The sequence below is a fragment of the Moschus berezovskii genome, chromosome 13 (assembly GCF_049115385.1).
Source record: "Moschus berezovskii isolate FMDL1 chromosome 13, NW_MosBer_1.0, whole genome shotgun sequence".
Classification (NCBI taxonomy): domain Eukaryota; kingdom Metazoa; phylum Chordata; class Mammalia; order Artiodactyla; family Moschidae; genus Moschus; species Moschus berezovskii.
In genome coordinates, this window is record NC_142472.1 from 14,044,982 (window position 1) to 14,072,350 (window position 27,369).

The following is a 27,369-nucleotide window of genomic DNA, read 5'->3' on the forward strand; positions in this document are numbered from 1 at the left end:
ACCTCAGGAAGTGAGACCTGAATAGAATTTCCAGAGCAAGGTCTTCCAAGGAACCAGAATGCTTACAAGGATGAGGGGAAAAGAAAAAGTGGAATGATCATGCTTCAGCAACTTGGAGAGACCCAGATTCCCTATAGTGCAAAAGAGTAAGGGGAAAAAAACGAATGGACCACGTGCGACCCCTAAACTAGTTATCCCGGCTGCTGCTTCTATTTACCATATATTGTAATATATATAATAAATTTACTCTCTTCTGAATAGAAAAAGGATCATTCCTGACTAGGAGCCAGAATCTTGAGGCTCCACCTCTGCCCAGTTAAGTAAAACTGAATATTTTGAGTTGTTGAGTCATACCTACTGGAAAAAGTTAACTCTGCTCCAAGGCTTTGCCATTGAACTGGATGTACTAAATTCAAGAGTTTTGGGGGTCAAACAGTCCTTGATTGAAAGTGAGTTTCAATCACAACTGATAATGATTTTGGCTGATAATAACAAGAGCAACTATCACTTTTCTAAGCATTTTCACCTGTTTTTTCTCTAAGAGCGCGCTTCTGAAAACTTTAATGTGCAGAGATATCACGTGAGGTGCCTGTTAAGCCAGGGGTTTTGATTCAATAGGGTTGAGGTGGGGCCTGAGATTCTGCATTTCTTATGAGCTCACAGGATGCTGACGCTTCAAGAATGTGTACCACTTTTGAGGACGAAGGCTTTTGCACAGCTCCAAGACAGCAGAATCAGCATTACCTGGGAACTTGATGGCTATGAAATACGGATTATCAGACCCCCGCACCAGACCTACTGAATCAGAAACACTGGGATGAGACCCAGCACCTTGTGTTTTAACAAGCCCTCCAGGTGATGTCACTGCTTTTCGAACACTCGAAGCACCTGGCGGGAAGGCCGGGTAAAATACTATCTATTGAAGACCGAATCTCACCCCCAGATAGTGCCCTGTAACTGGTGCGTGCTGTGGAACGGGCAACGGGCTGTCTGAAAGCTCTACCAGGTGACTCAGCTATGCAATAAAATTTGAGAATCCCACGAGGGAGGTATTTAACTTTTGGCAGGCCTTCTTTTCCGCCTATGTAAAGTGGATAATACCCACGCTGATTCCCGCCTTCGTGTCCAGATTTTGCCATCTTCAGCCACACTTAGTCGGCCAAAATCCACTTAAGTCTCCCCTCCCGGCGTCCCACACCCTCGGTCCGAGAGCCTGCGGTCTCGGCAGCGGACCCGCCAGGGAACCAGCCGCGCTCCGCGCTCCGGCGCCGCCTTGCACCTACGTGGCCGGGGGTCCGCCCGCGGGGGCTCCCGGGACGGCGGCGGAGCGCTCGGCGCATGCGCGCGGCCCCCGCCCGGCCGCGGCCCGTGTAACGGACTCGCGCTCCCCCCACCGGAAGTGGGCGGTCGCGCGACGGGAGGAGGCGGCGGTAGCGTGGCGGCTGCGGGCTGAGGGCGCCGGGTCTGAGGGGCTCGCGCTTCCCTGCCCGCACCATGGCAAAGGCCGCCGGCGTAGTGCGGCTGCTCCTGGGCTTCACGGCGCTCTGGCTCTCGCTGCTCGGAGCCCGGACGGCCGCCGCGTCCAAGGCGGTGACGGCCCACTTGGCCGCCAAGTGGCCCGAGACCCCGCTGCTGCTGGAGGCCAGGTGAGGGAGCGCGGGCCGGAGCCTCCGCCGAGCCCGCGCGGAGGGAGGCTGCGGCGGGGCTGTGGGCGCCCCGGGACCTCGCCGGCGCCGCGGACGCTTGACCCCCGGAGCATCACCTCCTCCCCTTGCGACCCTGGGCGCCGCCCTCACTTGCGGCTCCTTCTCCCCTCCATTCGTACTTTTCCTCACCCAGGGGTTTGAAAACTTTTAATTCCTTTGGATTTTCTTAGCATTTACGTCAGAGAAAAGGAAGACTGGGAGGTGGACTGTGGCGTTTAGTGCAAGCTCTGCAATTGATGGAGGCAGTTCTGGTTTTTAGGAACCGGTATTTGAAGCACCTAATGTCATACGGTGGCTTTCTGTGGAGAAGAGCTCTGACTTCTTTCTGAATCTCCTCAACTAGTGCGTACGGTATCATGTACCTTATGTGGAGAAACAAAACTAGGAGATAATGAATTTTAATCGTAGTATTCCAGTAGTTAAAATTTGAAAGTTTTTTTTTTCTTTTTTTAACCGGTGTGAAGTTGTTTTGTTTTGTTGGCGTGAAGTTTTAATGCCACTTGCTTTTGTATTAATATTTCACCAGAGCCATAGCTTTTGGTTCCAAAGAGTCTTCATCACCTCCGTGATGTTGCATCTTATATAGATACGAAAACACATCTTTGAAAATTGAGCTATAATTTATGTAAGGTATTAGTTTCAGGTGTGCAACATAATGATTTGATGATGTGTTCACGTGGTGTGAAATTATCATCATGGACATAAGTCCAGTTAGTATCTGTCACCACAAATAATTACAAAGGTTTCTTTTTTTGTGATGAGAACTTTTAAGATCTCTCTTGGCAGCTTTCCAATATGCAGTTCTTTACCTATAGTCACCGTGCTGTACCTTACATCCCCGTGACTGATTATTTATATTGTAGCCAAAAATTTGCACCTTTTGACCACTTTCACTCATTTCTCCCGCCTCCCTGCTTCCGGCACCCAGTCTGTTTGCTGTATAGGAGCTCACTGCCTTACTGTATTATGTTTGTTTTAAGATTTCATAGGGTATTTGTCTCTGACTTATTTCACTGAGCAAAATTCCCTCAGGTCTGTCCAAGTCCTCACAAATAGCAGTATTTTCTTTTTTAATGGCTGACTAATACTCGTGTGTGTGTGTACATTTTCTGCACTCTCCAACAGCCCCAAATACTTCTCCAGTGTCCCGCACAATTTCCCTGATATGGGGACCTGACCCCTGCTTCAGGTCCCCCACCCTCCCATGTGCAGGTGCAGTCCTGCTCACTCTCCTTTTTTTCTACTTCTCCTTTCATCCTGCCGAATTTTGCATGGATCTGTATATTCCTTTCTAGTGGTCAGGGACTCTTGCCCACTCTCAGCTGATGTTCTGCAAGATCTTCTGTGTCTAAAGGGATATTCCTGATGGATCCATGGAGAGAGATGCATTCCACGTCCACCTGCTCCTCTGCCATCTTCCTGTCTCTACATTTTCTGTATTCATTTATCATTCAGTGGATTCTTAGGTTGTTAACATATCTTGGCCATTGTAAATAATGCTGCACTGAACATAGGACTGCCTGTATTTTAGTTACAATGTTTTCACCCAGAATTGGAATTGCTGGATCATATGATAGTTTGTAAACATTTTTGATGAACCTCCAAACTGTTTTCCATGGTGGCTGTACCTGTTTACATTACCAACAAGGGTGCACTTGGATTCCTTTTTCTCCACAGCCTCACCACACTTGTTATCTAGTCTTTTATATTTATATAATTAAACATAAAATTTTATTTATTTTTGGCTCTACTAAGTCTTTATTGCTGAATGGGCTTTTCTCTAGTTCCTGGGCTCTAGAGCACAGGCTTAATAGTTGTGGTGCACAGGCTTAGTTGCTCTGTGGCACGTGGGATCTTCCCCAATCAGGGATCGAACTGATGTCTCCTGCATTGGTAGATGGATTCTTTACCACTGAGCCACCAGGCAAGCCCATCTCTTTGGTTTTTTGTTGTTGTTATATATGGCCTTTATTATGCTGAGAAGAGGTAGGCTGCCCACTCCAGTATTCTTGGTCTTCCATGGTGGCTTAGACTGTAAAGAATCTGCCTGCAATGCGGAAGACCTGGGTTTGATCCCTGGTTTGGGAAGATCCTCTGGAAGGGCTTGGCAACCCATTCCACTTTTCTTGCCTGGAGAATCCCCATGGACAGAGGAGCCTGGCGGGCTACGTCCATGGGGTCGCAAAGGGTCAGACAGGACTGAGCGACTAACCACAGCACATGTTAAGGACATTCCCTCTATACCCATTTTGAGTTTTTAATCTTGATACTGATTTTTTTCAAATGCTTTTTCTTTTTTTGCATCTATTGGGACAATCATGTGATTTTTATCTTTAATTTGTTAATGTGGTGTTTCACATTTGTATATTTGTGGGTATTAAACCATCCTTGCCTCCCTGGAATAGCTTGATTATGGTATATGATCCTTTTAATATATTCAATTTGCTAATATTTTGTTGAAGATTTTTGCATTTATGTTCAGCAGGAATGTTGACCTTTAATTTTCTTGTGTCCTTTTCTGGTTTTGGTATCAGAATAATGCTGGTCTTATAAAACAAGTTTGAGAGTGTTTTATTTTGGAAGAGTTTGAGGACTGGTATTCTTTATTTTCTAAGTTTATATTTAATCAAAGGATAATTTCTATACAATATTGTGTTGGTTTCCGTCATACATGTTTGGTAGAATTCAACAATGAAGCTATCTGGTTCTGGACTTTTGTTTATTGGGAAGCTTTTGATTACAGATTCAGTCTCCTTACTAATAATAAGTCTGTTTGGATTTTTCTATCTCATGGGTCAGTCTTGATAAGTTGTATGTTTCTAGAAGTTTATTCATTTCTTCTAGGCTGCCCAGTTTGTTGTTGTTTAATTGTTCATAGTAGTCTCTTATGATCCATTGAATTTCTGTGGTATAAATACATCTGTATAGATGTTACAATATATAGATACTTAGATGTAGTATAGATATTACAATAAAACAGTTTTTATTAAACAAAGTATTCTAGTTTAAAAAATGCCCTATTCCTCTACCTTTTCCCCAGTTTCTTCCATACTTTGCATGGATATGGTCTCACACTAAGTTCCAAATCAGTCTAACTTCTTCCAATATTAGACTGGCAGTTGGAGTGTTTCAATTTCTACTTGCCTCAAGATTCTGAGAACTAGAACTCCCATAGGATGCTCTAAGGAGCATCCTTAGGTTCTTCACAGCCTAGCCCCACTCTGATAGACCAACCCCATTAACTTCCAGTGGGTTGAAAGGTGGCTTTCAAAAAGATATGTCCACATCCTAAACCCTGGAACCTGTGAATGTTACCTTATTTGGAAAAAGGCTCTTTGACAATGTAATTAAGGGTCTTAAGACATGATTCTTATGGATCTGGATGGGTGCTAAGTCCAATACACTTATAAGATACATAAGAGAAGACACAGGAAGAGGAGAACATAGGAATAGAGACAGAGATAGGATTGATGTAGCCACAAGCCAAGGACCACCTTAAACTTTCGGAACGTGGAAAGTTCTCCCCTAGAGCCTTTGGAGGGAGTGTAGCCCTACCAATACCTTGATTTTGGACTTCTCCAGAACTGTGAGACAATAAGTTTCTGTTGTTTTAAGTCACCAAATTTTTGATAATATTATAGCAGCAACAGGAAACTGATTTGATTTTGTACCTTGAAGTAGGGTACTGCTGTAACAAATACCTAAAAATATAGAATTACCTGTTGAATCTGACAGAAGCTGGAAGAGTTTTGAGAAGCGTGGTAGAAAAAACCTAGATTGCCTTGAGACTGTTGGCAGAAATACAGAATATTGGAGTGGGTTGCCATGCCTTCCTCCAGGGGCTCTTCCCAACCCAGGGATGGAACCCAGGTCTTCTACATTGCATGCAGATTCTTTACCATCTGAACCATCAAGGAAGCCCAGGAATGCTGGATAACCCAAGAATACTGGTAGCCTATCCCTTCTCCAGGGGATCTTCCCAACTGAGCAATCAAACCGGGGTCTCCTGCATTGAAGGTAGATTCTTACCACCTGAGCTACCAGGGAAGCCCTAACACATTTATAATTTAGTACTATTTGCTTGGGATGTTTATATGCTGATGAGACTAAATTTTTCAACACATATACCATAACTTAAACATTTAAACTGTATTTATTCCACTGGTGTTGCTCTTACTGAAAATATTTTTTGAAATAACACTTATAATTACTGTCCGGTTCTTTAGTACATGTAAAATCATCCTCTATGGAAATTTTTTTATCTATGTTAGAATAGATAAAATTCTTCATTTGGGAAGAAACCTTGTTATTTGGTGCTAAATATTATATAAAGTAAACAAACTGGAAATACCAGAATTTTGAATTTTTTTTTCCTTTTAAAAATTTTGACCAAAGTAATAACTTACATTTTTGGAAGGTGAGATGCTGATTTAGATGGTCTCTCAAGGATATTTTCTCATGTAAGAGTAATGATTGGCAAATTGCCCATGAAAGTAATTCAAGAAGAGTTCTCAAAGTGTTAGAGCAGTGTATGGATGTGAGAGTTGGACTGTGAAGAAAGCTGATTGCCAAAGAATTGATGCTTTTGAACTGTGGTGTTGGAGAAGACTCTTGAGAGTCCCTTGTACCGCAAGGCGATCCAACCAGTCCATTCTAAGGGAGATTGATCCTGGGTGTTCATTGGAAGGACTGATGCTGAAGCTGAAACTGCAATACTTTGGCCACCTCATGCGACGAGTTGACTCACTGGAAAAGACTCTGATGCTGGGAAAGGTTGGGGGCGGGAGGAGAAGGGGACGACGGAGAATGAGATGGCTGGATGGCATCACCGACTCTGTGGACATGAGTTTGAGTGTACTCCGGGAGTTGGTGATGGACAGGGAGGCCTGGCGTGCTGTGATTCATAGGGTCGCGGAGAGTCGGACACGACTGAGCGACTGAACTGAACTGAATTGTAAGGGAATACTTTAGTAAGGTGATTGCTTTGAAGGATCATACTTGTATGTATAAATTCTGACATATGGAAGAAGTCTTTTTCGCATAGTTGCACAATATGTGAGTATTGTCAATAGTGTTTGGTCAAGTCAGTTAGACAATAAATGTTGTGCTCTACTTTTCTAAAGGTTTTGTACCATCACTTTTTGGTTACATCCTGTTTAGCGTTTCCCATAGTTTCCTCTCCTTTTAGCCTTTTTGTTTGTTTGTTTGCCTGTTTTAATGCCATTGAGTTGGCCACCATTAATAACAAGGGTTGCCTTGGAGTTACTGCTTTAAACTCATATGTTTGTCATGTTTAGTGTGTTGATGAATTAATCAGTTTTCTCACCTCCTTTTCTGCCTTTACTGACCATCTCAGACTCACAAGAATTAGTTAACTTTGCATGTGTCTGGAATGTCCTCAACACTTACCATTTATATTAATCATTAGGTTTACTGAGGCTAAAAAAAGATAAGGTGGGCAGTAGCAGAATCTACCGTCTGTTTGATGGTCGTATCCTTTCTAGTTTAAATAGTTAGATCTACTTGTTTTTGGTGTCTTGCACTTTGTTCCAAATAAGACTGAGTAACCTTTCACTTATTTCACTATTTCCAAAAGGCTTTACATTGCTTTGGCTATTTTTTTCTTAACCTGTGCTCTTTGTATAAATGGCAGTTTTTGGGGGGTTTCCAGGCCAAAGACCTAATGCAGTGTACCAATTTTCTGTTAATTTTTTGATTAAGGTGTTTTCTGTTTGAAATAAGATTGTCTACACAAATAGGTAGCTAAATAAAAATAATGATATTGCTTTCTAAAGTTTGTTTATAAGACCAGGTTTTGTTTGTGAAAAATAGGCTGTCTGTGTTTTACCTTTTTACTTTTATTTAACTGTATTGCCATTAAATTATACCTCTCAGGGCATTTCACATGCATGCATGCTAAGTCAATACAGTCGTGTCCGACTCTTTGAGGACCCCATGGACTGTAGCCCACCAGGCTTCTCTGTCCATGAGATTTTTCCAGGCAAGGATGCTGTAGTGGGTTGCCATTTCCTTCTCCAGGGGATCTTCCTGACCCAGGGATCAAACCCTATATTGCCCTTAAGTTATATTTCTTGGGGCATTTCACATAGAGGACAAAATAAGTTATCCATTTTTTACCTAATAAAGAGGAAAAAACAAAATAATTTGTCATATAGTCTTTACCACTTATGATTATATACCTACAGTTTAGAATGATAACTCAGGTAAGAATAATCAATGTGTTCTCTTTTTGCATTATAGTAGATGAAAATCGGTAACTTTAGTTTTGGGAGTTTTGGTTTTTACCAGAAGTTGTAATTTGGCTCTAAAATATGTTTTATAGTATAAAAATCATTTTTTAATTTCTAGCTATTAACTGATTACTTTTATTTCTAATAGTGAATTTATAGCAGAAGAAAGTAATGAAAAATTTTGGCAGTTTTTGGAAACTGTACAAGAATTAGCAATTTATAAGCAAACAGGTAGGTGATGTACATATTTCAACTTTCCAGATACATATTTTTGTGCCTATGTTAGACATGTTTATTGTTTTTAAAGGTAATGTTTAAGAGTATATACTTAGTTTAGTAAATTTGAATATTAACTTTGAAGATATTTTAATGGAAACTGTTCCAATCATCCATTTCCAAACATATAAGGTTTTAATACTTTATTATAAGAAAACTTTTATAATTAGCAGCATTTGGCTATTACATTATAACCAAGAAATAGAAATTGTTGAATTATGGTTTTCTTTTTACCTAGATTTCTTTGAAATAGTATTAGTTTTGCATGTAATAATAGTGAAAGAATTTTTTTTTTGCCACAATATTTTACTCCTGAACTCTTAAAGAGATTTTTAATTTTTGCCCTTAACAAGTTAGATAACCTGTATACTTTCATTTCATCATTTAGAAAATGGAGTTAATCGTTCCTACTTTTTATACCTATATACACACACACACACACACACACACACACACATACATACATATATAGTTTTAGAATGAGCACGTGTTTATTACTGTGTTTCTTGGGGAATATCAGATGCTGAAATTAGATTTTTGCAGTGGAAGCTGAAAGGTTAATTATTCTTATAAGGAAAGGTTAAAGAAAAAGATTAGTTTACTGTCTCTACAGAGAATAGAATAAATGATGTTAATATAAAACCCCTCAAGAGGGAATTTTCTTGCCTTTTAAGCATAGAGAAAACTTCTTAGTAGGATGATTAAGTAGTTTAGGATTTTATTCCTGAGTGTAAATGTAAGATGAACAAAGGTTTTGAATGTTTTAAGTGTTCATTTACTAGAGTTTGTTTGGCTTAAGTGGCCTTTAAGTTCAACAATTTTATGATTTTATGAGATAGGATTAAGATAAAGAGAACAGACATATCTTTAATATTTTAAACTGAAATTATTTCCAAAAACAAGTAATTTACTATTTCAAAAAACTTACTAAAAACCTTCGTTATTCAGTAATCATTATTTGAATCATGAGAGACAGTATGCACTGCTTTAGAAACTGAGAATACAAACATGAATAAATGTGATCTGTGTTCTCCAAACCTTGTGATATGATGGAAACAGCAGAACTGCTACATGTACTAGTAAGTGATCACAGCTTTACTAGGGATGGATAGTTATAACATAGAAATATGTAAAGAGGTGCCTGGTCATTATTTCAGAGAACAGGACAGCCTTTCCAGTGGTAAGTGCTGGAGTTGAGTTTGGATGACAGGATTTAGTGAAATCATAGGGAAAGGAAGACAAGCAGAAGAGATAACAGGAGTAGATTGCAAGGAGAAGCTGTGACCACTTAGAAGTCTACGTGTAAGGCAATGGGAGATTGTTGGTTTTGTATTTATCCCAGTTGAGCTATTACAAATCCTAAAAGATGGTGCTATGAAAATGCTGCACTCAATATGCCAGCAAATTTGGAAAACTCAGCACTGGCCACAGGATTGGAAAAAGTCAGTTTTCATTCCAATCCAAACAAAGGCAATGCCAAAGAATGCTCAAACTACCACACAATTGTACTCATCTCACACACTAGTAAAGTAATGCTCAAAATTCTCCAAGCCAGACTTCAATAGTACATGAACTGTGAACTTCCACATGTTCAAGCTGGTTTTAAAAAGGCAGAGGAACCAGAGAGAAAATTGCCTGTATCCGTTGGATTATCGAAAAAGCAAGAGAGTTCCAGAAAAACATCTATATCTACCTTATTGACTATGCCAAACCCTTGGACTATGTGGATCACCACAAACTGTGAAAAATTCTGAAAGAGATAGGAATCCCAGACCACCGGACCTGCCTCTTGAGAAATCTGTATGCGGGCCAGGAAGCAACAGTTAGAACTGGACATGGAACAACAGACTGGTTCCAAATAGGAAAAGGAGTACGTCAAGGCTGTATATTGTCACCCTGCTTATTTAACTTATATGCAGAGTACATATGAGAAACTCTGGGCTGAATGAAGCACAAGCTGGAATCAAAATTGCTGGGAGAAATATCAGTAACCTCATATGCTGATGACACCACCCTTATGACAGAAAGCGAAGAAGAATTAAAGAGCCTCTTGATGAAAGTGAAAGAGGAGAGTGAAAACATTGGCTTAAAGCTCAACATTCAGAAAACTAAGATCATGGCATCTGGTCCCTCACTTTATGGGAAATAGATGGGGAAACAGTGACAGACTTTATTTCTTTGGGCTCCAAAATCACTGCAGATGGTGACTGCAGCCATGCGATTAAAAGACGTTTACTCTTTGGAAGAAAAGCTATGACCAACCTAGACAGCATATTAAAAAGCAGAGACATGACTTTGCCAACAAAGATCCATCTAGTCAAGGCTATGGTTTTTCAAGTAGTCGTGTATGGATGTGAGAGTTGGACTATAAAGAAAGCTGAGTGCCGAAAAATTTATGCTTTTGAACTGTGGTATTGGAGAAGACTCTTGAGAGTCCCTTGGACTGCAAGGAGATCCAACTAGTCCATCCTAAAGGAAATCAGTCCTGAATGTTCTTAGGCAGGACTGATGCTAAAGCTGAAACTCCAATACTTTGGCTACCTGATGCGAAGAACTGACTCATTTGAAAGGACCCTGATGCTGGGAAAGATTGAAGGCGGGAGGAGAAGGGGACGACAGAGGATGAGATGGTTGGATGGCATCACTGACTCAATGGACATGAGTTTGAGTAAACTCCAGGAGTTGGTGATGGACAGGGAGGCCTAGTGTGCTGCAGTCCATGGAGTCGCAAAGAGTCAGATGTGACTGAGAGACTGAACTGAACAGTAATTTTAGTTTTGCTCTTTGAGATTTAAAAAAAAAGCTAAATTAATATATCATGTTTTCATGATAGTTAAAAAAAAGTAACACCAGATTTTTTGGCTCTCACTTAAAATCCTGAGTGTCCCTATCTCAAATTTGTTCTTCTCAGTACATGTTTATGGACTTCTTTGGTGACATATCTATTGGAGAAGCTGTCTTGAAAATTACTTTTATAAATTTTGAACCCTTTAAGTCACTTAGGTTTATTAGCACATTTTATACCTAAATGAAACATCATGTCTGGGCAGACTGGAGGCAGGTCATTAACAAGTTGGAATATAAGCTCAGGAATACCTAAACTCAAGCATAGGAGATGTATGTATTTCAAGGTTGAACAGCTAAAATGAATTGTATTAAGAATTACTAACACAAAAATATAATTCTGTTGAAATTGTTCATAATGGTGAGAGTCAAATGCATATTGCTGCCTCATTGCTGATCTTGTTAGGCATAGGAAGAAATGGTATATGTGAGGAATTAAATATGTTAAAAACTATCAGACTTCACTGAATTTATTTTCAAGACATTATCCTAGAGGATACATTAAAACCCTTAGTTACTTATAATTTTCTAGATTGTTGAATCTCCATGAAGCCTTTTAAATACTCTTCACTGAAGAATAATTTCAGTGATATACTTGCCTAAAACAAATTGCAAATGTTGAACATTAACTTTTTGAATTCAGGTGCTAGTTTCCTGCTATTTCATTAGGACAGTTTACATTATGTGCCAGCATATTAAGACCTTTTAAACATTGAATTACCTGTTTTTAAATGGTTTTGTATGGTTCTGCCACAGAGTTATGTATTTATTGATGTCTCAAGATAATTAGCTAACCAGTGTTGTTAGTGTGGTGAATCAGAAATGTCAACCAAGGTTTATCTGACTCCAGAGTCTATTTATTTTTATTTTTCCATGTTCTCAGCATATAAAAATTCTAAGTCCATAAAGATTTTAATAGTTTCTACACAAGTAAAGTTGTCTATATTTTAAAGGAAAGATTTTTAGAAAAGGTTATGACATTTCTAGCTTAGTTACTTACAACTGAGAACCAGGTTTGGGATAGGAAAATGTTTGTTGTCTGGATGTGTCACATTTGAAATGCTGGTGGAATATCCAAATGAGGATACCCAGTAAGCTGATATGAAAGAGAGATTTAGGTTAAAAAACTAAACTAAAAGATAGGATTTGGAAGTTAGCAACACCAAGAAGGTAATGGCAGTTATAGGAAGAAAGGATGGAATCAGAAGAAACTAGGTAAAGAACACCAGTGTTTAAGAGATAACCAGAGAAGAACATGAGATAGAGTCTAAGGAGTACCAGTGGAGGTAGGCAAAAACCTAGAAAATGTGGTATCATGAAAGCCATGTTGAGTGGTAAGTGATAGATGTTATCAAATACTAAAGATGAACCAAGTAATATAAATATTAACCTTTATCAACAGAAAAATTAGTAGTGAGTTTGAGAGCAGTTTTACTGGTATAGTATTGAAAAACTATAGTAAATTGAGGAAGTAGAGATAAAGTTTTGTTGAATTTTCCAGGATTGACTATGAGGCAAATAAGATGAGCCAGTACCTAACTCATCAAGTGCTGCTGTGGCTTTTTTATTTTTTTTAATGAGTGATTTATGTATGTTAAATGCCAATATGTAAAAAAAACTGAGTGAAAGGTGAAACTAAAGATGAAAGATATTGAAAGAGCAAAATCATTATTGGCAGGTTAGTTGGTGAACAAGGATTTAGTTATTTTTAAACATTACCTAAAATATAAAATAGTCCATGGCATTCATGATTGTCTTGCAAGTTAAGCCTAAAATACATGTTTACTTTCTGTAAGCCCCTGAATCCTACATCTGTTACTACATTAGAGACAGTTTGGTGGCTCAGACGGTAAAGAATCTGCCTGCAATGCAGGAGACGTGGTTTCAGTCCCTGGGTCAGGAAGATCCCCTGGAAGAGGGCATGGCTATCCACTCCAGTATTCTTCCCGTGGACAGAGGAGCCTGGCGGTCTACAGTCCATGGGGTCACAGAGAGTCTGACAGGACTGAGCAACTAACAGTGACCTTGACAAATTTTGATGTCTCTGCCTGGTACTACTCAGATTTGTTTCTGTTAACTCAGTTCTCTATTTTCATGTAAAACCAATCCCTTTTGACTGATGTAGTCTAATTTTTGTTATGTGATTAAATTTTGACTGTGTTATTGACTCTGTAGCGATTAGGATTTTTTAAGATCCAGTTTTAGGTAATATCTCTTGTTTAGTTGCTTTTGTGTTGCTTTTACTACCAAAGCAAATCTTGCATGACTTTTTTTGACTGTTGGAGGGAAACTCAGTATAACTTCCTGAAAAATCACCTGTAGTTTGTTGAAGTGGAAGTGAATGAGCACACCGAGTCTCATATGATGACTTTTTGAAATACAGGGTTAGACATAGTGTATGATTCTATTTGCATGAAATATTCAGAATAGGCAAATTCATAGAGACATAAAGTAGATTGGTAGTAACCATGGACTGGGGTTAAGAGGAAATAGGAAATGGGTAAGCACTTTTTGAGGGGGTGATGAAGATGGTCTGGAACTAGATAGTGGCAGTGGTTGCACAGCATTGTGAATGTACTAAATGACACTGAATTGTACACTTTAAATTATTAAAATAGTACATTTCATGTTATGTGTATTTTACCACAGTAAAAGAGATGTTGACTGTCTCTCCCTTTCTCCAAAAAAAAAGAAATACAGGGTTAGGAAAGTATTATTGGCCTTAATGAAAAGGTCTGTTCACTTCTTAAATATTAATTCCATAAATGTATTAAATGTCTATTTTGTGTGCTAAGAGTAGAAAGGTATCATTGAAAGGCTAGAAAAGATTCCTGCCTCAACAGCTTAGCTTCATGGGAAGGACAGCATTAAACAAACAATTATATAAATAATTTTTAATTACAGTTTAAGAATTGGTCTAGAGATGGTGTAGACTCCTATGCTGTTCTTAGTTTCCTCTTAAATTTTAAGTTGGGCCTATATCTTATCCATATATTATAACTCTGCAACCTGGGAGTGAATGTTGGTGTCGTCCACTTAGATTTTAATGGCAAGATTATTTTCATCTGGACTTGTATTGATTGCCTGGACTTCACTGGAAGGTACAAATGAAGTAAATAATAAAATGGAGATCTTGATTTTCCCTTTTGTTGCATCACCTTCTATTCCAAACTTAAAATATGACATTAGTTCAGTTAGCTATACACTGAGAGATGTGCTAATGTGTTGAAATACAAAATACTAACATCCTTTTCTTTTGAATTCTTTTTACAGAATCAGATTATTCTTACAACAACTTAATCCTGAAGAAAGCTGGACAATTTTTGGACAATTTACATATCAATCTGTTAAAGTTTGCTTTCTCTATAAGGGCATACTCTCCAACTGTTCAGATGTTTCAACAGGTATGTAAAAATACCCACACTGTATTTGACAAAGAAGCATACTAGGAACATAAATAAATTTCTTACTGTGAATATCTTTAGTTAAAAAAGATCTAAAAATTTATAATACCTGGTTCCATAGCCTATCATTGATTATATTTTCATTGTTACCATTGATTATAATATAATTAAATATTTCATGTAATTTTATGGTTATTTGATATATCAGTTTAGTTCAGTCGCTCAGTCGTGTCCAACTCTTTGCGACCCCATGAATCATAGCACGCCAGGCCTCCCTGTCCATCACCAACTCCCGGAGTTTACTCAAACTCATTTCCATAGAGTTGGTGAAGCCATCCAGCCATCCCATTCTCTGTCGTCTTCTTCTCCTCCCACCCCCAATCTTTCCTAGCATCAGAGTCTTTTCCAGTGAGTCAGCTCGTCGCATGAGGTGGCCAAAGTATTGGAGTTTCAGCTTCAGCATCAGTCCTTCCAATGAACACCCAGGATTGATCTCCTTTAGAATGTACTGGTTGGATCTCCTTGCAGTCCAAGGGACTCTCAAGAGTCTTCTCCAATACCACAGTTCAAAAGCATCAATTCTTCGGCGCTCAGCTTTCTTCACAGTCCAGCTCTCACATCCATACATGACCACTGGAAAAACCATAGCCTTGACTAAATGGACCTTGGTTGGCAAAGTCATGTCTCTGCTTTTTAATATACTGTCTAGGTTGGTCATAACTTTCCTTCTAAGGAGTGAGCGTCTTTTAATTTCAGGACTGCAATCAGCATATATATAAGAAGGCAAAATGGTTGTCTGAGGAGACCTTACAAATAGCTGTGTAAAGAAAAGAAGCAAAAGACAAAGGAGAAAAGGAAAGATATACCTATTTCAATGTAGAGTTCCAAAGAACAGCAAAGAGAGATAAGAAGCCTTCCTCAGTGATTAGTGCAAAGAAATAGAGGAAAACAATAGAATAGGAAAGACTGGAGATTTCTTCAAGAAAATTAGAGATTCCAGGGGAACTTTTCATGCAAAGATGGGCACAATAAAGGACAGAAATGGTATGGACCTAACAGAAGCAGAAGACATTAAGAAGAGGTGGCAAGAATACACAGAAGAACTATACAAAAAGGTTCTTCACCACCCAGATAACCACGATGGTGTTATCTAGAACCAGACATCCTAGAATGTGAAGTCAAGTGGGCCTAAGGAAGCATCACTATGAACAAAGCTAGTGTAGGTGATGGAATTCCAGTTGAGCCATTTCAAATCTTAAAACGTGATGTTGTGAAAGTGCTGCACTCAACATGCCAGCAAATTTGGAAAACTCAGCAGTGGCCACAGGACTGGTAAAGGTCAGTTTTCATTCCAATGCCAAAGAATGCTAAAACTGCTGCACAATTGCACTCATCTCACACACTAGAAAAGTAATGCTCAAAATTCTCCAAATCAGGCTTCAACAGTATGTGAACCATGAACTTGCAAATGTTCAGGCTGGTTTTAGAAAAGGCAGAGGAACCGAGATCAAATTCCCAACATCCAAAAAGCAAGAGAGTTCTTCCAGAAAAACATCTATTTCTGCCTTATTGACTATGCCAGACCCGTTGACTGTGTGGATCACAACAAACTGTGGCAAATTCTGAAAGAGATGGAAATACCAGACCACCTGACCTTCCTCTTGAGAAATCTGTATGCAGGTGAGGAAGCAACAGTTAGAACTGGACATGGAACAACAGACTGGTTCCAGATAGGAAAATGAGTACGTCAAGGCTATATATTGTCACCCTGATTATTTAACTTATATGCAGAGTACATCATGAGAAATGCTGGACTGGACGAAGCACAAGCTGGAATCAAGACTGCCAGGAGAAATGTCAACAACCTCAGATATGCAGATGATACCATACTTACGGCAGAAGGCAAAGAATTCAAGAACTTCTTGATGAAAGTGAAGAAAGTGAAAAAGTTGGCTTAAAACTCAACATTCAGAAAATTAAGATCATGGCATTTGGTCCCATCACTTCATGGCAAATAGATGGGGAAACAGTGTCAGACTTTATTTTGGGGGGCTCCAAAATCACTGCAGATGGCCATGCAATTAAAAGACACTCCTTGGAAGAAAAGTTATGACCCACCTAGACAGCATATTAAAAAGCAGAGACATTACTTTGCCAACAAAGGTCCATCTAGTCAAAGCTATGGTTTTTCCAGTAGTCAGTTATGTAAGTGAGAGTTGGACTGTGAAGAAAGCTGATCGCCAAAGAATTGATGCTTTTGAACTGTGGTGTTGGAGAAGACTCTTGAGAGTCCCTTGGACTGCAAGGAGATCCAACTAGTCCATCCTAAAAGAAATCAGCCCTGAATATTCATTGGAAGGACTGATGTTGAAGCTGAAACTCCAATACTTTGGCCACCTTATGTGAAGAACTGACTCTTGGAAAAGACCATGATTCTGGGAAAGATTGAAGGCTGGAGAAGAAGGGGATGAAGAGGATAAGATGGTTGGATAGCATCACCGACTCAATGGACATGAGTTTGAGTAATCTCCGGGAGTTGGTGATGGACAGGGAAGCCTGGTGTGCTGCAGTCCATGGGGTAGTAAAGAGTTGGACACAACTGACCAACTGAACTAAGGAAATAATGAGGACACATCACCATTGAAATTAGCTATAAAGAATATTTTAGTTTAATTGTACATTTTCAGTAATTTCAAAGCATATTTTCCTACTATAAAGTTGATTTTATTAAATTGTTTGATTCTGCCTGTGTATAGATAGTTTAATTAGAGCAATAACTTAATAGTAGTTGATAAGCTATTTTAATCAAAGTAATGTGTGAGTTTTAAAAATGATATTGTAATTATGAGCTACTGTAGCTAAGTGTCATCTTTGAAATCTTAGATTGCAGCTGATGAGCCCCCACCAGATGGCTGTGCGGCATTTGTGGTTATCCATAAGAAACACACCTGTAAAATTAATGAGATTAAAAAGCTGCTGAAGAAGGCTACTTCAAGGTAAATTAATGATAGCCTGTAGTAAAAGGAGCAGTTTATAAAGAGAGATGAGGGTTGAAATAGAAATTTCTTGCAATAAAAATTGTAATATTCTAAGACTGTGTTTAAAAGAATGTGCTCTGAATATTTATCTGAGTCTTAAATCCTTCTCTAAAATATATAAGTTCTTTCAATATTTTGTCTTGATTAGCTTTTGATTTTAGAATACCAACATACCATAAAACACATGAGAGAGAGATTTTATATACATAAGTTATTTTTTTCAAATACAAACAGACCTCAAAGATATTGTGGCTTCAGTTCCACCTCAATAAAGTGAATACTGCAGTAATTCACATGAAGTTTTTGGTATCCCAGTGAGTATGAAAATTAGGTCTACACTAAACTGTAGTCTGTTGAGTGTACAAATGACATTTTGTCTAAAAACTGTGCATCCCTTAATTTAAAAACACTTTATTGCTAAAAAGTGCTAACCATCTGAGCCTTCAGCGAGTCTCAATCTCTTTGCTAGAAGATAGTGTGAAATACTGCGAGAATTAGAGAATTACAAAAATGTGACACAGACAGGGAGTGAGCACGTGCTATTGGAAGAATGGTACCATAGACTCGTTCAACACAGTTGCCACAAACCTTCAGTTATTAATGCAGTTGTCTGTGAAGTGCAATAAATGAAGCAAAAAGCCCAATAGAATGAGGTATGCCTATAAACATACAAAACTGGATTTATCTAGACTATATCTCTTTAAATCATATACCTTGGAAATTAAAAATTAATAACAAAAATACAGAATTAACTTTTTATAAACACATTATTCAAAACATTTTTCTTCTTCCAAGTTTTTAATGCAAATGAATATGAGAAGAAGGAGATTATTAACTTAGTAGTGATTTTTACAGAGTAGTACCGACTAATAGGTGTTTTATCGCCTGATTGTTTATACTTTAAACAGTATTAAAGTTGTTTCTCTAATTTTGAAAGAGTTATTTATCTGTTAGTAATGTATATTTAGTAATTCATATTAGTACTTACTTGTTGGAATCTTTCAAATATTTTCTTGTATTTCATATTAATTTGAATATACAGAAACTTTTATGTAGCCTGATTTTTCCTTTATGTGTGTATGTTTTTATACTGAGACAGTTTTTTCCAAACCGGAGTAAGAGATTTTACTAATATTTTCCAGTAGCTTTCCTAAAGTTTTTATTTTACCTTAAACTTTTAATCTATGTATAACTTATTTTCATAGGAAGGCAAGAATCCAGTCAGATCTTTCCCTCCTTCAGGTGCTAGTCAGTTATTATATTCATCATATTTACACTATGATCTATTTTATAACTGTTTGTTCTATACTATTATGTTTCTTGTAACAGTTCTATGTTGTTAGTATTTATTGCTTTAATAATTGATTCCAGTGTCTCACAGGACAATTTCCTCTTCATAGCTGCTTTTTTTCCCCCTCCAAAAGTTCTTAGCTCTGCGCTAATTGATGCTTTCAAATTAACATTAGAGTCCTTTTTCTCCTGTCAAACTGACTCCCTAAAAAACCTGGGAAGACTTTTAATTAGAATTATGTTAAATCTATTAGTTAATTTAAAGAATTTAAATGTTTACTATATCAAATCTCAGTGGATAACATCGTATGTCTTCTGTTCACTTTTTTTGAAACTTTGAAATTTTATACTCTTCTCTGTTTTTAGAATCAGAAATAATTGTTTTATTATTTTATGAACTGTTTCTCACCTATTAAGATGAATCCAAAGTTTCTCTCTTTGGACATATTGTGTAATACATTTTAAACTATTACACCTTTGTGTTGCTAGAGAAAACTCTTTGTTAATGGTGTGGTATTAATTTTTGTTGTTTGCTTATGCTTTTATTAAGACTCATTTTTCTACTTTAATGAGATTAGCTGTTACTTAAACTATTTATGCCAATTTTAATGTTAGTCTAACTTCATATAGTGAGTTAGGCAACCATGTTTTTCTGTAAGAGTTAATTTAGCATGGGAATTATATATTCCTCTAAAGCATCAATAGACTGACTCCAAAATTGTCAGCCCTAATGTGTTTTTTTCTTTGCCTAGTGCATTTTATAAAGGGAATTTTGATAACTTTTAGTTTATAATTGCTATTGGTTTCTGACTTCTGATGTCTGCTGTTTCAATTTTCTTATGGAAATTAATATTAAATTAAATTTAAATATTTAATATTTAGATATTAAATCTAAATTAATTTAAGATTTAACACAAGGTTAATATCAAGCTGTTAGGAGAGGCACCCTGCCATGGACCCTGTGAATTCCTGCATATTCTTGCTGGGTCTGACAAGTAAAAAAGGCAAGATCTGGACCGTTTTTTTACTTGAACCATTTTTCATGGCTGTGTTTGTAGTAAGCAACCTTGAGGAATTACATAATTCCTAATTTTGAAAAGAAATTTCAAAATTTTGCTTTTGAAAAGAAGAGTAGGCTTGTTATGAAAACAGTGATTTCCCAGGTACAGTGTTCCTTGTACACCCACTGTTTGTGTAGTATCCATTTGGGTCCATGTTTTGTTACACACACCCTGTTGTGGAACATAGGGAGCAGGTGTAATGCTCATTCTGCTTGCTATGCCCCGAGCAATAAAGTTCTTTGTCTTTGACACAATAGTCTCGTGTCTTCTGCCAGACATAGGACTTCTGCCAGACATGAGGCATGTCAGAAGCCCAACTTATTACTTTGTAAGTAGGCTGAAACCAAGCCATAGCCTTTTGACAGTTCTTGACAGTTTTAGAAACAAGGGTGGGATGTTGACAGACAACATGGCTTTCTGCCAGAGGAAGGACAAGGGTCCCCTGGGTTGGGGAGACAAAAGCTCAACACTTGAATTTCTTTCCTGCTGCTCCCCTCTCTCCCTGCTGTTCTTCACTCCCTGTGCCTCTGGCTGGGTGATAGCAGTCTTCTGATACCTGCTAATGTAGCTCCTCATACAGAGTTTTAGGTCTTTGTTACTTCAGGAAAAGGCACCCAGACTCAACTGATGGGTTTGGGAGATGCACATAATGGGAAAGGGAATTTAAATGATCTGTACCCAATTCGGGCTTCCCAGGTGGTGCTGTGGTAAAGAACCCGCCTACCAGTGCAAGAGATGTAAGAGATGCAGGTTCAATCCCTGAGTCGGAAAGATCCTCTGGAGGAGAACAACCCACTCCAGTATTCTTGCCTGGAGAATCCCAGGGACAAAGGAGCCTGGTAGGCTATGGTCCATGGGGTTGCAAAGAGTCGGACACGACTGAAGCGATTTAGCATGCACACTAGGCCAGTTTGCTGCTGCTACTGCTAAGTCACTTCAGTCGTGTCCGACTCTGTGTGACCCCATAGACGGAAGCCCACCAGGCTCCCCCGTCCTTGGGATTCTCCAGGCAAGAACACTGGAGTGGGTTGCCATTTCTTTCTCCAGTGGAAAGGCCAGTTTAGTGTACTTTTATTTTTACTGTTTTGGTTCTCACATCTGAATGTGTGACTGGTATTGATATTGTACATGTGTATGCTTTGAGTGATGTGAACGCTCATGAAGTTTCAAGGGAGATGCTCTCATTGGGAGACTACGACATGTAGTACATTCCCAGGTGGTCCAACAGAAACAACATAGAATCCCAGGAGAAGAGGAAATCACAACTTCAGTTACAGACCAAATGGCTGCCAGAGTGCACAGGAATGCAGTTTCCGAGTACAACAGCACCACCTGCCTGACTGAGCCATCAAATACACCCCTTTTAAAAAGAAAACTACTGCTACTCCTGACTGAACTCCTGACCCAGGAAGCCTTGTAACTGTACTATCTGATGTTTACATTTTGGCCTAAGTCAACTAGGATTCAATGACTAATAGGGTAGCAATTGTCTCTGATCAAGTGGAAACAGTATATTCAAGAGCACTGTTACTTTGACTTTTTGTGATCTTAGGGTTACATGGTAAAGGGGCAGCAGTTCTCCTTTGGGACAAAGCACATGCCCCAGTCCCTTATCTGAAGTAAAATTTCTGACTCAGTGGGGCCCTCAGTTCAGTTATTCCCTTAAGGCTTGCATCAAGTTATTGATACATTCATCTTAGTTCGGAGTTGATGGTGTCTTAGGGTTTCTGCTGCTGTTGATCCGGGTTCTGTGTGTGCTAAGTTGTGTCAGTCATGTCTGACTCTGCGACCCCATGGACTGTAGCCCGCCAGGCTCCTCTGTCCATGGGATTCTCCAGGCAAGAATACTGAAGTGGGTTGCCATGCCCTCTTCCAGGGCATCTTCCTGACCCAGGGATCGAACCTGCTTCTCTTATGTATTTTCCTGACCCAGGGATCGAACCTGCTTCTCTTATGTCTCTTCCTGACCCAGGGATCAAACCTGCATCTCTTATGTCTCCTGCATTGGGAGGTGAGTTCTTTACCACTGATGCCACCTGGGAAGCCCTCATCCAGGCTGCATCTATGTGAAACCGAAAGCAGATGTAGTCATTCTCTCTGTGGGCAGAATTCAAGACAGTTCTCTTATCCCTGAAGAATCCTTGACCCCTAATGAAACTTGCTACATTTTTACTGACCCTGGGCTGTTGCCAGTGGCCTACCTATCTGGTCTGCCACTTTGAAGATGACCAACAGGCAGATTAGAGGCACTCCTCTTTGGTTTCATGATTTATTTCTCATATGTTCTTTACTTTCAGTTCTTATTTGTGTTTTGTTTTCATTTTAGGCCCAGACCCTATCTGTTTAAAGGAGATCACAAATTTCCTACAGACAAAGAGAATTTACCAGTGATTATTCTCTATGCAGAAATGGGTACAAGAGCGTTTCGTAAATTTCACACAGTGTTGTCTGAAAAAGCTCAAAATGGGGAAATTCTTTATGTTCTTCGGCATTACATTCAGGTACATCCTTGCTTTATTCAAGATTACTTTGGCTATAAAAACTATTTTTTATAACTACTTTTTATAATTTCTCTACTAGATTTTACATAATAACTTCTCCTAGAATACTTATATCTGATAACAGAACTATCAAATGTGAATTTTATGTGGAAAAATATATTGGGATTCTGTCTTTTCTGGGAAGTATCCTGTTTATGTTTCTTTCCCTTATATATATCTGGAACAGATTTACAACTTGGATAAAAAACAAAACCATATAACAATAGGATGCATAATATTTGGTAGGACTAATAAACTTAGTTATTTTTAATGAAAATGTATTACAGTGAGGAAATCTAACTTGATATATTGATAGTATATATTAGTTCATTGTGCTGAGTGTTGTATAGGAATGCTGTCACACCAATCTGTTTGAAAGGCTGCTTACTTATTCAAGTTTCAGATCGAATGTATTATATTACCCCCACTCTCCTGACTCTCACTGCTATCACACTTTACCACAGTATTCTATTTTTAATGACTTCATGGAACCTATTACTATGCTACCTCAAATTGTATTTAACACCTCCACCCCCCAACACACACACACAATCATACTCTCACCTCACACACTAAAATGGCCCTTAGAAGGACTTTTCTTTTTTATATTCCAAACATGGAAAGAGTGTTTTAATTTGCACTTCCAAAAATATTCCTAAGTATTAATATATAATTCCTCTGTATCCATGGTTCAGAATCTGCAGGTTCAACCAACCAAGGATTATTGTAATAGTATACAATTGGAAAAAAAAATCCATGTATAATTAGATCATTGCAGTTTACACAGTTCAAACCTATGTTGTTCAAAGGTTTGATTTGAATTGATATCAAATCATTGTATTTATTGTATACCGTAAACTAATATAATGTTATATGACAGTTATATCAGAAATGGAATGTGAGATTACAGTATATGTTTATCTCTTTTAAAGAAGTCCCCAAATGATTTTAATATGCTCCCGCTGGGTGGCATTTTCATCTATTAAGAATCAATGTCCCAGGCTGTTCTTTGGAGAATGTGACCTTTAAATATACGTCTGTGAAAGCATACGCAGCAGTTATCTGGGTACTTTGTAGCATCAAATTATAACCTTCTATTTATTTAGTTACATATTGTGCATCCAAAATAATTATACTGTAAATCTAGTCAACATGTAATTTTAATGAAAACAGACTTATTCACACTACCTTTTGAACAGATGCTTTTTTTGTAGGGAAAGAAGAAATAGGATGATGAAGAAAGATTCCTCTCAACAGTTGATTTAGCTTGTGAGAATTTTTGGTTTGCAAATCCAAAGTTATTAAACTACAATTCAGATTTTTATATTAATGCATTTTCAAATAGAGAAAGTAAATATGAAATTAATGAACATTTATCTTTATTACTGAGGAGCTGTTACTGTTCCAGAACTGATGATGGAAATTGGTTATTGAAATTGCATTTCTTTCATGAACTATAACAAGAAATATGAATTTAGAGCATAGCCACCAACTAATTGTCTTTTGAGTGGACAGTCAAAATGTATTTTTAAATTGAGCTGTATGAAATTGAAAACTCTTTAAAAGACTTTAAACTTTGCCAGATTACTATAATTATAAACAACCCAGTTTTCTCATGCTATCTTTTATTATAGTATGTGCCTGAGAAATTAGCAAATTAAATTTTAGTGTGGGCAGCAATGTTAAACACCTTCTGCGTATCTGAAGCTAATTCTTACATCATCTTATTTGAAAATAGAACAGTCCAGGTTGTACAACAGTCACTCAGGTTGTATACTTACTTATTTTTAAGGCTTGGAGGAAGTTTAGGGAGGAAAGAAGAGAGTGCGAAGAGTAGTATACTATTAAGATTTCCTTTCCATTTGGTGTCTGCCTCTTCCTCTGTCATGTGTAGGATTACACAACTGCCCTCATGCAAACCTTAGTTAAGCCAAGGAGTAACATCTTCACAGTTCAGTTCAGTCTCTCAGTCGTCTCCAACTCTTTGGGATCCCATGAATTGCAGCATATCAGGCCTCCCTGTCCATCACCAACTCCCGGAGTCTACCCACACCCATGTCCATTGAGTTGGTGATGCCATCCAGCCATCTCATCCTCTGTTGTCCCCTTCTCCTCCTGTCCCCAATCCTTCCCAGTATTAGGGTCTTTTCCAGTGAGTCAACTCTTCGCAAGAGGTGGCCAAAGTATTGGAATTTCAGCTTCAACATCAGTCCATCTTCAAAGGAGTTTGCTAAGTACTAGGTTAATCAGGTTTTCTAACCCATGCAAGAATATGCCAAATGGTAATGATTATAGCACAACTGATAAGAATTCAGTCTAGAAGCCAGAAAGAACCTTCAGTTCAGTTCAGTTCAGTCGCTCAGTCGTGTCCGACTCTCCGTGACCCCATGAATCACAGCACGCCAGGCCTCCCTGTCCATCACCAACTCCTGGAGTTCACTCAAACTCATGTCCACAGAGTCGGTGATGCCATCCAGCCATCTCATTCTCTGTTGTCCCCTTCTCTTCCCACCCCCAACCTTTCCTAGCATCAGAGTCTTTTCCAGTGAGTCAACTCATCGCATGAGGTGGCCAAAGTATTGCAGTTTCAGCTTTAGCATCAGTCCTTCCAATTAGATATCTTCTAAAGTTTACATATATTCATCCAGGTTGCTTACTGTTTTAAAAAAATATGATGACTTCTTTTTATTCATGCGGTAATTTCTAGAAGTACATTTTATGTTTGTCCTTAATATATAAGGTGAAAGAACGTAAGGTACCAAATTCTGATCACAAATACTTCAGACAACTCAGTTTTAGGCAAATTGTGACCTCTCACTGCAAGGATAGGTGCTAACCTGTGGCATTTGGTATATTTTAATCATTGGAGAAGGCAATGGCAAGCCACTCCAGTACTCTTGCCTAGAAAATCCCATGGACGGAGGAGCCTGGTAGGCTGCAGTCCATGGGGTTGTTACGAGTCAGACATGACTGAGCGACTTCACTTTCACTTTTCGCTTTCATGCACTGGAGAAGGAAATGGCAACCCACTCCAGTGTTCTTGCCTGGAGAATCCCAGGGACGGGGGAGCCTGGTGGGCTGCCATGTATGGGGTCACACAGAGTTGGACACGACTGAAGTGACTTAGCAGCAGCAATCATCGAGAAACATGAAGAAAGAACTGAATAGGTTGCTCAAGGCACTGAGTTTTTTTGTTTCCTTTGCCTCTACTTTCCAGTATTTGCTTTTGGGGACACTCTAGTTGCCCTCCATCCAGACAACTAACAAATGAAAGCACTTATTGGTTTAGGAAATGTGTAGTTCTCCCCAAAGAGTACAGTTTTGTTGAAACTCACTTGTATTGGATCCTCTGTTAATTAACTCATGGGAAAGATGGTAAAATTATCATGGTATAACAGAAAAAGATCAGATACTTTTTCATTGTAAAAGAGTAAAACATTAGTGTCATTACAAAGGTTTTAGAAAGTAAAGAAGTGGTCATCAACAAGTTTCTAGTTCCTTGATAGACTGTCTCTAGAGAGAATATAAATATCCCCTGAAGAGCAGTATTTCACAGTGATTAAAAACTTCAGTATTAATGATTTACCCTCATGTCCTAACACACACATTCTGAATTCAAAAGCAGGTGTTTGACAAAATCTTTTCTCTCTTTTCTTAAAAAAAATGTGTTTGAACAGAAACCATCCTCTCAGAAAATGTATTTATCTGGCTATGGTGTGGAACTAGCGATTAAGAGTACAGAATACAAAGCATTGGATGATACTCAAGTCAAAAGTAAGTTTATTCTCTATATTTGAGTAAAAAAATTTGGAGGGTTACATACTTCCATTTAATCCTACACATGTTAATTTGAGGATGGAGGCAATTTAATTTTAAACTAAAATGTATTTCATGTAGTTCTGCTCTCAGAAATTTCAAAAATTGGAAGTAGCATATTATTTTGGTTATATTCAATGGCTTCCCAGTCATTTTCAGCAACATATAAAAATTGATACTACATGTAGGATGTGTAGAAGCAATAGGTGAGGCTGCTTATGACGAGGGGGCTCGCCTAGTTCACCCTGGCCTGTGATGTACCTGATCATCCTCTGGGGGCAAAGATGGTGGATCTAAAGGGGTTGTGTCATGGTAAACCTGAAACTCATCGGTAGCACTGCCTTAAAAGCTTGGTCTGAAGTATTTATTTTTAATAAAGTTAGTTTTATGTTTTTGTTTTGAAATGGGATGGGAAAGTCCTGTGAATATTTGGTTAGATTGATTAGATCTGCAATCTACCAATACAGTATCTATGTTCTGTGTACTGAATGCATGCTCTAGATGAAAGAATCTGGAGACCTAAAAACAATAAAGAACTTTTCAGATTTTTATGGAAATCTTTTATTACCTGGCTCATTGGAAATTTATTTATACCTGATTCTTGGTTAAGAATTTCTAATTCATTCTGTTACATGCTCTCTGATGCTACTTCTGCTTCTGCTTTGTTTTTCTATTCAAGCTCTGGTCCTAGAGGCCTTGCTTTGATTACAGCTTAGCTCTAGTCCCTGCTACTGAGTGTGCTACAGATCAACATCTGTACTATTGCAATTGAAATCCTGCTGGTTACTGAAAAAGTGTAACAGAAATAGTAATGCCCAGACTTTTTATATTTCCGTATAGCTTGTATATTGCTCTACAGTGCTTTATAATTTAGTATCTTGTTTAGTGCTTCCCAGTGGTAAAGAATCTGACAGGAGACATAAGAGACTTGGGTTCAATCCCTGGGTCAGGAAGATCCTCTGGAGGAGAGCATGACAACCCACTCCAGTACTCTTGACTGGAAAATCCCATGTACAGAGGACCCTGGCGGCCTGCAGTCCATAGGATTGCAAAGAGTCGGACACGACTGAAGTGACTTAACACGCACATGCACACACACATCTTATTTAACAGTTGTGGTAGTAGCATAGGCATTTTCTAACT

At 38.4% G+C, this 27,369-nt stretch overlaps 1 protein-coding gene across 3 annotated transcripts in view; it reads left to right on the forward strand.

The window, feature by feature from the left end:
- Positions 1–1,416: 1,416 nt before the first annotated feature.
- UGGT2 (UDP-glucose glycoprotein glucosyltransferase 2) overlaps positions 1,417–27,369 on the forward strand; it is a 140,779-nt gene continuing 114,826 nt past the window's right edge. For all 3 annotated transcript variants that reach the window (XM_055426570.2, XM_055426572.2, XM_055426573.2), the window contains exons 1-6: positions 1,417–1,646; positions 8,106–8,188; positions 14,351–14,481; positions 17,365–17,477; positions 22,197–22,371; positions 26,088–26,184. In XM_055426570.2, coding sequence (XP_055282545.2) covers positions 1,495–1,646; positions 8,106–8,188; positions 14,351–14,481; positions 17,365–17,477; positions 22,197–22,371; positions 26,088–26,184 — 751 coding nt within the window. In that variant the 5' untranslated portion in view covers positions 1,417–1,494. The remainder of the gene's footprint in view (positions 1,647–8,105; positions 8,189–14,350; positions 14,482–17,364; positions 17,478–22,196; positions 22,372–26,087; positions 26,185–27,369) is intronic.